At 39.0% G+C, this 12,347-nt stretch overlaps 1 protein-coding gene across 2 annotated transcripts in view; it reads left to right on the forward strand.

Annotated features, from left to right (window-relative positions):
• The window catches only part of phf24 (PHD finger protein 24), a 29,281-nt gene that overhangs the window by 8,453 nt on the left and 8,481 nt on the right, over nucleotides 1–12,347 (forward strand). For both annotated transcript variants that reach the window (XM_063478831.1, XM_063478832.1), the window contains exons 2-6: nucleotides 1,351–1,772; nucleotides 4,993–5,178; nucleotides 10,245–10,323; nucleotides 10,891–11,093; nucleotides 12,072–12,238. In XM_063478831.1, the coding sequence (XP_063334901.1) occupies nucleotides 1,353–1,772; nucleotides 4,993–5,178; nucleotides 10,245–10,323; nucleotides 10,891–11,093; nucleotides 12,072–12,238 (1,055 nt within the window). In that variant the 5' untranslated portion in view covers nucleotides 1,351–1,352. The remainder of the gene's footprint in view (nucleotides 1–1,350; nucleotides 1,773–4,992; nucleotides 5,179–10,244; nucleotides 10,324–10,890; nucleotides 11,094–12,071; nucleotides 12,239–12,347) is intronic.

Raw genomic sequence — 12,347 nt, forward strand, 5'->3', positions numbered from 1 at the left:
TAAAGTTGATCTTATTTTGAGTAATTTTATTTGGTGAAGAGGAGTGCTGTGCGATATCTACAGCTGGCTGAAGGCAGCAGGTTTTGGTTATTTCCTTATATATAAGAAAATTACAAATGAGTGAAGCAATTTAGTGATTTATGTGCAAACATACATGGTATATGAGGTAAAATTATACGCATTCTAATAAGCTTGAAAGTCAAAATATGGTTGGAGCAGCTTTATTCTTCAACACAGCCTGAACTCGCTTAGGCAACCTTAATGTTCAGGAATAGTTTTTCAAACTTCTTAAAAGGCATTCAAAGCGTTGAATGTTGGTTGGCCCAACATGTTTTACAGATGCTTGTAGATATGTTTTTTTTTTTCTTTCGACCTCTTCTGTACATGTTGATGATGATTTGAACTGACAAACTTTTAGATTCCTCAATCCGTAATGCCCATTACCACTCATTATCCACTTCTTGTGTAATTTGGCATACCTCTGCCTTTTGACAGCCACCTTTCCTATGATACCAACCTGCCTGTGCCCAAATGATGCTCTGTTTTGTCTCCACTCGTCTAATTTTCTCAAATTTAGGATCAACGCCATATCATGCTGAGGTGCCAAGTTTTTAGCTAATAGCTCTCAGAATTTACCTTTTAGAAAAAACATTATTTTTAAATCTGTACATTACAGTTCCTTAATATCAAAGATGTGTTCATTTCAAAAGTGTTAACTTGTATCATTTTTGACTTTTTTTTAATGAACATATCTTTGATATGAGGAACTGTAATGTATAGATCTCTTCACTGATATGAACTAAATGGCTTGTGAGTAAAAGCAGTGTAGATACATTTCATCATGCATTGTCAAACATGTACCATCATTTCAAGGTGCAGAAGGACTGATTTGGATCCTTAAACTTTATGAAATATGCGGTTAAGGCTTTTATTTTTATTTTCCAGTGAATTGTGGGATCTGCTTTCTATTTATCTGAATCATGTAAATAACACTGCACAAGGACTAAACTTTTTCTTACCGAATGATATAGAAATGTGGGAACCGGAGCAGATGGTCAGGGTTTATTAGTAATAAGGAGAGGAGTTCAGGGAAATTGCTGCTGATAGAATTAGATTTGGAGCTAACAGGAAAAACTAAAGACATTCAGTAATGGCAAGATCTGATGTGCAGAGAGCAAATATTTCCATGGGTTGATTTTTAACAAAATATGAAGTGAAATTTGATGCCATCTGTGGGCTTGTAGCTGGCGCTATCAATCACTTGTCACTTACAAGTCAGTTTTGGGGAAAAAAAAGAATTCTTTTGTAACAGTTCCTCATTTTATTCCTTCTACTTTCATCTTTCTACAGCAATGGGAGTGCTCATGTCAAAGAAGCAACAGGTGGAGAAGGTGCAGAAATGCACCGCCGTCGTCTCTGCCTTCCAGGCGGGCCTTAAAGATCGTGCTGCCACAGTGAAACAGGCAGAAGGGCAAGTGGAGGAAGGTGAAGGGCATGCCAAGACCAATCCTGATGAGAAAAATACAGAGGACGCAGTGCAAGAGGAGAATGACAATAGCGCAAGTCCATCAACTTCCCAGCAGGCCTCAGCGCCAACGAGAGACGAGTGTAAAGTCAACCAGGAGGCTTGGTCGAGGTTACGGGATGGGAAGGGAGTAGAGCCGGAAGACCTTGACAAGACTCATCAGCTCACACCGCCTGCTTTTGTGCGACCCAAAAGGGAACCTGATGATGACCAGCCTATAGAAGTGGACCTGTATAAGAAAGAGGAGGTATTAAATAACAAAAGTCAGTAGTAGTAGCAGCTAGTCTTTGTCATATATTAAAAAATAAATAAATGCATAAAAAAATCAAATGAGATGGTTCACAGTTGTGGGATTAAATGGATGACTACAAGATGTTAAATAATCTCTATGGCAACAGCAGGTTATTATATCTGGTGACCTGTTTTCGTCCCTCACATTAGGCATCATGATTGAACAGCACAGGCAATCTGTAAAGAGATTCCTTAGCTTTATCTAAACATCCTTGTTGAAGGTGAGAAAGTATGAGTTTGAAGTTGTTTGCTGTTGGGCCTTTAATAGCTACACAGGCTGTGATGTATTGTTGTGTGTGAGGGCTCTTCACAGTGAGCATCCTGTAGGCGGGCTGCTTTGGCTGGCTCTGAGAGGTGGCCATATTCGGGGTGACGCTGACTAACAGAGCACGTAGTTCACAAGAGCAATGACCCCATCAGGTTTTCTATTTAAAATGAATAAACATGGCTTCAACTTACTGTACTTACAATCCCGCACTAAACATTTATCTTGCAATAGTAATAGATGTGTCTATTGGAATGTTAGAAGACTGATACACGAGGGTCATAAATACTCGGACATTGACTCATTATGTAACACTCTTTTTAGCTTTATTTTAAGAGTAGAACATCTATTTAGTAAGGAAAACTTTGCATATACATATACTGAAATCTAAAGGGACAATTCAGTGTCAAGCAGCTGCATGGCCAGGTGAGGCCAGTTCTTGTTGTTCCATGGAAAATTAAGCAGATGAAAATTTAGGAATTTATTCCAAGTGGTTGAACTTGCATTTGGTTTTTATCTTTTTTTCAGTATACCAGTAAAAATAAATACTTTACCTAATTCAGCTGGCACACTCTTAAATAGGAGTGCACTGACGAGCTCTGCAATATCAAAAGGCTTAGAGAACCATAGATGTCGACTCGAGTGGGAAAATCTCCAATTCTTTCTCAGGTTAAGAGAGACTTCACAACATTTAGCAGTCTCAAGCACTTAGTCAGTCTACTCTTTCATGAATGTAGGTACAGGGCTTACAAGATTAGACAAATAAAACAAAGGTTAATTTGTACAAGAATGATGGGAAGAGAAGCATGGAAAAGAAGAGGAAAAGCTCCAAACATGGCTTAGGCAAAGCCATGGCATAGAGCAGGGGTGCCCAACTCCAGGCCTCAAGGGTCGGTGTCCTACAGGTTTTAGATGTGTCCTTGATCCAAAACAGCTGATTTAAATGGCTAAATTACCTCCTCAACATGTCTTGAAGTTCTCCAGAGGCCTGGTAATGAACAGATCATTTGATTCAGGTGTGTTGATTCAGAGTGATATCTAAAACCTGCAGGACGGCCCTTGAGACCTGGAGTTGGACACCCCTGGCATAGAGTATGGTTGCTAGTGTTTATTGATGATGCGACTGGTGATGGTAGCAGGAAACCTGAATTCTGAAGTGTATACACTCAGATTTCAGATTGAGCAAAATGCTGCAAAACTGATCAGGACATTTCAGTGGGTAGTGGCTTTTTTATTTTTGCTGAATTCCATTGACTTAAACAGCACGTTTGCACTTAAAACTAAAATTTACAGTGGCCCTGAGAGGCCAAACGGACTGCAACTTAAGAAAACACCAGCAATAAGAAAAATGCTGCAAAAGCACACAAAACACAACAGAAATAGGAAAAACAACAATGGAAAAAAGAAAACAGAAATAGGAAAAAACAGATTTCCAAAAGCACAAGGAAAGTGTTTCTGGGGAGACAATAACCCGACAGACCAGTTGCAGGAACCCAAAACATGGTAGGTGTGTTTTATCATGATTCATATAATACTGATGATGGATTTTAGGCTAATAGTTAGGCTAACACACTTACCTCTCATCTTTCCTCACAAAACCGATAGATCCTCCACTTCTTTTAAGTGTTTCCCAGCGCAATTCTTAGTATATTTTGGTTCCTGCAACTGGTCCGTCGGGTTATTGTCTCCCCAGAAACACTTCCCTTGTGCTTTTGGAAATCAGTTTTTTTTTTTTTTTTTTCCTATTTCTGTTGTCGTTTTTCCTATTTCTGTTGTTTTGTGTGCTTTTGCAGTGTTTTTCTAATTGCTGGTGTTTTCTTAAGTTGCAGTCCGTTTGGCCTCTCAGGGCCACCATAAAAATTTGATTGTCTGATTTTAAAATCTACTGTAGTAGTATAAAATGGCAACATTACAAAATGTAATTCTTCAAGTATTTATAGACCTAAAAAGACCTTAAACTCATGTTAGACAAAGTCAGTTAGGTGCCAATTTTTGCCAGGCTACTGCTTCTACTAGATGAGGGTCTTTTTAATGGTGGCCAACTGCAAATGTGTTTATCTCCCAGACAAGTGTTATGTTTTCTTTTTGGCTGAAGTACCATATTGAGCATGTTTGCAGTGTTACTTCATTCTTAGAAGTTACTATTTTATAGAGATGCTTGCTGAAGAGTCATCAGGTCAGATAAGGTTCACCATATAAGAGAGAAACTCTGAGGAATATGACAAGAGGGATTTGTCTATGGCCCTGGCAGCATTTTTATAGATGTGTAAAAGTGCTAAGAAAACTTGCAATGTCTTTGTGTTTAAAGCAGCCAAGCATTCAGCAGTCATTTTCCCTGGCTTGACAGCAGAGTGCAGCCTGGCTGACTTTACAGGGAGGTTGGATAAAAACCGACACTGAACACATTAGACAGCGTCATAGGTAGTGATGTCCTTATTTGAGCCTGAGATGGACAGTTAAGTGCTGTACGTGACACAAACTACATTATATAATACCACTTCCACCACACTCCTACCTATGGAAGAGGATTAGGGCCACTGGGTGGGGGGGGGGGGAAGAATTCTGAGAAAAAAGTCAGAATTCTGACTTTAATCTCAGAATTCTGACTTTTTTTCTCAGAATTCTTTTTTTTTTTTTTTTTTTTTTTTTTTCTTACAGTGGCCCTAATCCTCTTCCGTACCTACCACTGATGGACTGATGCTTAATTTCTTCTCGGTAACCTGTTACATAGAGGTTTGGTTGATGGGAGATGAAGCAATGCTCAGGAAGTTTAGAAACTACATGTTAACACGATTGCAGTGATCAGATTTTTTTTTTTTTCTAAATGGGGGGGGGGGACACTACATTTCTGTGAAGCATGCAGAACTAAAAAAAAAAGCTCTGTGTCACTGATGCAATCTTTCTCCTGCAGCCACGAAGCGATGAGATGTGTGACGTGTGCGAGGTGTGGACTGCTGACGACCTGTACCCTTGCAGGATCTGCACTCGGGTATTTCACGATGGCTGCCTGAGAGAGCTGGGCTACCTGCGTGCTGAAGCTTTGCAGGAGATGAGAGATACAGCCCACACAGTTACTGGCTGGAGCTGCTACTATTGTGTAAGTCGGGGCTCGTTGCTAAAAACATTCAGTGCTTACAAATGCAGCTATTTTTGTCATGTTTGCAACATAATCACAAACTTAACTAGTTAGTATTAAAAATATATATGTAATAAACACTAAAGGCCAACCACAGTTCTTATTTGCCAGTCATTCAGAAAAATCTGAACTGCTATCCATTCATCTACTTAGCTGCTTGTCTAGTTTGGGATTGAGGAGGACCTGAAGCCTATCGCAGTTGTCATGGGGTGAGAGGGTAGAGCCTGGACAAACTGCCTATTGGAGAGTCATTCATGCTCACATTCACACTTGCAACCAATATAGAATCACCAAGTAACCCAACATCTCTGATGCCCTTGCACAGTCCAAGCTCCAAAAAGGAGATTGGACATATATTGGTAAAGTGGAACATTAATTTGTTAAATTTGATAATGGCATAATTTAGTAACATAATGAGCAAGTTATAGAAATATTTGCAAACTGCTTAATAAATTGAAATGTCACACTACTGGTGTGAGAACACATCGACTGGTTTTCACTGTAGCTGCTTGAGGTATCATTCTGACAGCAAATATGACTTGTCACGTCTGGAAAAGCTCAGGTGGAACTAATACAGTTAATGATGCCTCTGTTTCCTTTAAGTGTCACAGACTATGACTTAGTGGAATTAATTAAGTACAGCTGAGTAAATTTGCCAGTTCTCATTAAAGCTGTTGACAACAACTGTTGCTGCCTTCAGCTTTCAATTCCTGCTTGTTAATTCATGTCAGATATACAAGTTATGGTTGAAATGGTGGCTTTTGCCATGTTAAAATCAGTCTTGTGGTGGGTTGTGGTTTTCTACATGCGATTAGATTGCATATGGAATAGTCCACAATATGCCTTTTGTGTAAAGGCATGTGGCGAGCATAGGCTAAAATCGGCAATATCATTTAGATCATTATACAGAAGATGATGGAGATGGATTTGATCCCACTTTGTGGCGGGCAATAGTTAGAAGCACTTATCATATTCACAAATTGCAAGTCTCCATAATTTTATGTCTAGATTATTACAGCTAGATTTCATATAAACTGAGGCAATGTTTTGGCAGATTTTTCTGTAATTCAAACAATAAAACAAACGGCAGTTTCTCATCAGAAATTCAGTGCCAGTGCCAAAACCCACGACTCCCCGATGACCCCGTGAGAGGCATAATGCAATCTGTTTTAATTCAAGCGTAAACAACTGAAGAGCGCTTTTGCTGGAGGACCCTTCATAGCAGAGTAAGGGCGCCATAGCCCCGAGAAGCAAAATCACTTGCCAAAGTTGTGCAAGAGGGATGTTTTCACACAATCTGCGAGAGGACGCTGAAAGGTTCGTTCTTTGGCTAGCTTCTTCAGTGTGTGAGGAATGAGGGCGGAAGGAGACAATTCAGTGAGGGGGCGGGAGCAATGTTTTATTTAAATTGTAAATTCTAGTCCTCCTAACCAAAGAAACCAGTTATTTTGTTAGTGTATCAGTCAGATGTTTCAAATCCCCCTCCCCACACACACCCTTCTGTCATATCTGACATTTAATTTCACACAGGCACTACAGGCTGCTGCTGGCAGATGGACTGAGTTCCCTTGAAAGTGGATTTACAGTCTTCAAAGTAGACGATTGCAATAGTGGCTTAGTTTCAGTCGCTCAGAAGGATTGGTCTGTGGATACAACTGACCCCTCTTTATAGCACTTTGATACTTGCAACTAGGCCTGTATGGTCCATAACTTTCCAGCAGTTCAACAAATTATTGCCGTTACATGGAGTCACCTACAGGAGTTGCATTCATTTATGCATGTGGAACAAAAGCAGTAACTTTATTCATTATTCATAAATTGATTATTCATAATTTCTTATGAATTCACCCTTTTGCAAGTTACATGTAACAGGGAAAAGCTCTATAGAGCAATTCTGATTCTAGAGCAATGTTTTTTGACTCCTGATCTTGATGAGATGCCCGTATAAGTGATCATTTATCCAAGACATGGCAAACTGCAGTTGGTTTATTGTATTTGCCGTATTGTATTTTCCCACCTCTTCTCTCCTGGCACCTCTTGATTTCTTCAAGTAGCTAGGTATGTGGTAATGATTCTCATACTCTTACTACCTCATAAAGTGACTGCATTACAAGTAAACCTTTCAGATCACACGGTGATCAGAGTCATTGGTAACAGAAATACTGTTTATGAACAGTATTTCTGTTCATATTTAAAACTTCTTGGGTAAAGGGCTTGCTGATTATTTAAAGCTGTCTGCAATAACACATCACCAGCGCTATCATTGTATTTTTTGAACAGGACAGTCTCGGATAGCTATTTATGCAATCTGCCAGCATAAGATTAGAAAGTCTTATTTTTATACCTTGTTCCCTGGAGGCCTTTTGTCTCCTAGAGAGCTTCTTTTTTTTTTTTTTTTTTTTTTTTCAGATGCTGCCAGTAGATGTTGCATAAACCCTTAAATCTATTTTAAATTTCCTCTGCACATTATATTGGATGACAAATGTAGACACAATATCATAAAAGACATCTGTAGCTGATGGGCAGTTTTATTGCTCAGCAGGCAGCTGGTGTTACTAAAGGTAATGCTTGATGCACATAATGGCTTACAGATGCACAAAAATGTCTTGAAGACAAAGGACACAGTTTTAATGATTAAAGCACAATTTGTTTTGCCCCCCACGTTGATTTTTAATTGACTCCTTGAATGACAGACACATGCAAATAAATAGATATGAAGATGTATGAAGTCTTGCAGGGAAGTGTTTAATTGCAAGCTTATTAAGGTGCAGCAACCCCAGAGTACATATATCGGTAAGCTATATCAATACAATAAGTGAAGCATCTCTTTGGCTTTTTCTTCTATGCAGAAGTTGGTGAATGAAATTAAATTTGGAGAAACTGACACCACCCTCAAAATTATGATTGTTTCTGATACCTAACATCAGGCAAAATCTTACAGCAGGAGCTTGCCTAGAACCGTACACACATTATCTTCCTTTTCCCACAAAGTTTAATAAAATTTGGATTAGCAGTTTTTGCTAATCTCCAAAAACAAACATGGCATTTAACTTCACACAGTCTTTGTGCTGGATTGAAGTGGAGGCATTTGGTGGAGACGATTTGCACAGAGTGCAATTTGCATTTCAGACCCAATATCTGATTTTCTGTGCTGTAGAGGAGACAGATGACTAATGAAATTGATTTTTATGCAATATTGATTCAGAATTGGCTGTCATTTGTTGAAATATATCTGCACACATCTGAATAGCACATACAATAGGACACAAATCCACACTGGAAGAAAAGTACAAAACATTGTGAAGGAACACAAAGGTTTTTTACAATGTGACACCAGCGGAGCGTTACTGCACTGTCTGGCCGTAGCTCTCACTCAGGTTAGACACTTTGTAGTAATAGGCCTGTTAAAATTGTATAGCCAGGACGGAGGTTTAAGCAGGACGGAGTGTCCCAGACTGGAATGACCAACAAGACCAGATGTGCATAGTTCACTTTTTGAATGAATCGGTCCAATGAATGGAGGATCTCTTTAAATTGGTGACTAATTTTGTCAGTGGGATTAACTGTTTAAGTGGAACCGCCCACTTTCAGCTCTTAGATATTTATAGAGCCACAATTTCTATAGTAAATATGAAATTGCATTTATTACAGTCCATACTTCCCTTCATCCCTGTGCTTATCCATTTCAAGCTCATGAGGGTGTTTGAGCCTGCTCAAGCACCCCAATGAGTGGAAAGTATGATACATACATTTGATCTTGAAATACAGACAGTAAGGTGGTAAGATGATAGTTACTTTGATCTTGATTATAAATTGAAAAGGAAGAGAAAAATTAAGATGTTGTGCCCATGTTGACCAACCACCAGTGTCCTTTGTGGCAGGGATATCACTGTCAGCAGGCGGGATGGGGAGGCTAGGGTTGTTGTTTTTTTTACAGCGCAATTCACTCACCTTATTTTTATATTAGAATACATTGTTCTTACACTAACTATCCCATCTGTTTATATTTGGGGAAATGCAGATACTGGCAGGAGTGTTAGTCAGACTGATACTGACACTGAAACACTCAACACACTTGCTATACAGTAACTCATACTTTAATCACACTTGGCTGACATATGTGTGCTTTATTCATTTGCCCTTATTACATATACCATTTGCTTCAATTTGCCAAGCTTAAGGGTATTTTTTTTCATCTGTTTTTCTAAGTGTGGGCGGTTGTGAATTTCATTTGAATTTCATAATGTGCCTTTTGTGAAGCCCTGACAGACTGTAAGGGTGATCAAGGACCATGTAAACAAACTAGAATTGGCTTACATCAATAATCCCAAGGAGACTAAAGTTTGATCACATCACTTATGTGATAAATAATGTAGAAATTTAGATATCAGCATCTTTTTTGCTGATATTCGAACAAGTTGAGGAATAAAATAACTATTTCACATCTTTGGTTACAGTTGTCTTTCCAGCTCTGGTTTACTCTGGTCTGTGTGTATCTGGAAATCTGTTAATTTAAACAAAAAGTGCATAACTGTCTTTTGTCCTATTAAAGCCAAATTGCTTTTTGTTGACACATGGATTTAAGTGCTAACATCGTTATATGTAAATTTATGAAATAAGTCATTGTGAACCTAACATCTGGAAAACATTCTTTTATTTCTTTTAATTATGATGCCACTATGGAGAGTGACATAAAAGGCACATTACATGAATTACCCAGGAAACACTGAAATGGGTTCATTAGTCAAAGCTGCACGCATGTAGCTAATTGCAAGGACTAGTTTAAGCATACTATGTTCATCCATCAAGTAGTGTGCCACTTACGATAAAAGAAATGGTCTGAGCGTCATGTTACAAAGCGTAATACTCTGGCCTCATCTCACCTCCTGTAAAGACTTTCCCAGGACCAGTTTAAGTATATTCTCTTATCAAGAGTGCCAGCATGCCAATTGACTGTAAAAGAGACTGCATGAGCATCAGTTTATTAAGAGTAGTACTCTGCTCTTCCCACACATCTCTTCCTGCAGGACAATCTCAATCTACTTCTAACAGAAGAAGAGATGTACAGCCTCATGGAGACCTTCAAGCAATGCAAGATCATCCCTGGTGAGCTACTGAATACAGGTTAAAGATATTTTGTTTTGGTAGATGGTAGTAACGCTGTCCATGCAAGAACTTTAATACTTAACCTTTTATTGATATACTGTAAGGGACAGCAGTGTTGGTTGGTGCAAAGTTTGCAGATCTGATTATATTAAAAAAAAATTAACATCCTCAACGAAAACCTATTATATTCTCAAGATGATATGACGCAAATCACCATAAGACCCAAATTGGTACTGCCATTGCAGTATTGCTTTGCCACTGGTTGTACATGTCCGGAATGCTTGGTGATTAAAAGCAAAGAGATCCCAGATGAAATCTTGAGCACCTGTCTGGTCTGTGGTCACCTCAGACGTTTACTGCCCACAACATTGTTTCCTTGAGAAAGTGCATTTGCCCTCCACCCAGTCTACTTTGAAATGTGTAGTATGCTGTGACTTTGCTGGACGGCAGTCAGTGGGAGGATGCTTTTCATTTTGTTGAAAATGACTCACCATAAGATAATGTATCTTGAAGACTGCCAGGTGACTAATTAGGACCTGTGTGATGAATTGTGCCCTGCTGCTATAGAGTCGTGCCTGGTGTCAGATGAGCTGCTTCAGTACCGCCACTTTGTATCCAAGCAGCAGTTTGAAAAGGACCTGACTGACGAGCAGGAAGAGGAAGTCTTGGCCCAGTTTGCTGCGCTGGATCCTGAGAAGAAGGGACACATCGAGTGGTCGGACTTTCTCTATTTTGAGTCTCTGGCAGTGTTAAGGAAGTTTCGCACAGAGGTATAGTTGTGGATTAAGGAAACAAGATAATTGGGATAAATCAGCACCGCATTTTTAAACTCGACCATGAACTGTCTTCTTCCACTACAATGACTCTTGTTTGGGTTTACACTCAGCCATGGCCTACATAGTCTTGATGAGTTTTGTTGTAGAACACTTTAATTATACCTCCAAAAACCTTCAAAATACTCTATTCCTTGTCATATAGAAAAAATGCATATATAAATTTAATTACATTTTACAGACTAAGGGAATGTTTAAGCAATAATCGTTGTAGCTGTTGATGAAATGATCTCATTTTTCAGTCTGAATCTAAAAACTAACTGAAAGGCAAAAAATGCCCAAAAATCTGGCTTGCATCCAACAGCTGAACTATTCATTTTATTGTCCCTTGACAATATGTTTTCTTTTTTGTTTGTTTTTGGCTTGACTAATTTCTATAAACGGGTATTTGCATGTGAAGTCTGTATGCAATAGACCTTCCTCTTTTTTTTTTTTTTTTTTTTTTTTTTTTTTTTAAATCACAACCCTGTCTGTGCTGCAATACTGTGTGGAAAGCGGGTATTTTTCCTAAATGCAATCCTGAAGCTAACAGTTATTGTAACTATTTTGCACGTTTTTAGCTTTTTGTTTTAATTTATTTTTCATGCATTAACAATGTCTGAGGATGGAGCCATGCATGATGAATAGAAATCTATTATCCCATCTGGATATCCCCCCCAGAGGCTAAGGCTGCAGACTAGCTGATGGTTCCCAGATTGTGGTTTGAGAGGTTAAATTTGAAGTTTGTCTGAGACTTTGGGGTAGTACGGGATGAAGCAATGTTGGCAGAATATGTCAGACAGTCCAAGTGTCACAGGAAATGACAAAGAATGTCTAAGATCAGCCCTAAAGTGTCAGTTTTACTGAATTATAGCTGTTTAAAATCACTAAAAAGGTAAATGCTATTCTTACACTTCTTGGATTTTATTTTTATAGAACTCATTGGTGCGTCTGTTAACTGCCAAGGAGAGAGACACTGCAAGGTCAGTGTTTCAGGGTGTGGATCTGGATAAAGATGGTGTAATCACAAGAGCTGAATGCCGCCAAGCTCAGCAGTCTTGGTTCGACAAGCTCAAGAAAGACTCGCAGTCCTGCAATGTGAGGTGAGTAGACCAAATGCCACTTACAGGGATAATTGGAAGGAGTTTAGGGAGTCATTTGTATGCAAACTGCAGATGGCAGAGGCATAAAAGGTCCGGGCACTTGGGGAAT

Source organism: Pelmatolapia mariae, linkage group LG7, assembly GCF_036321145.2.
Source record: "Pelmatolapia mariae isolate MD_Pm_ZW linkage group LG7, Pm_UMD_F_2, whole genome shotgun sequence".
Lineage (NCBI taxonomy): Eukaryota > Metazoa > Chordata > Actinopteri > Cichliformes > Cichlidae > Pelmatolapia > Pelmatolapia mariae.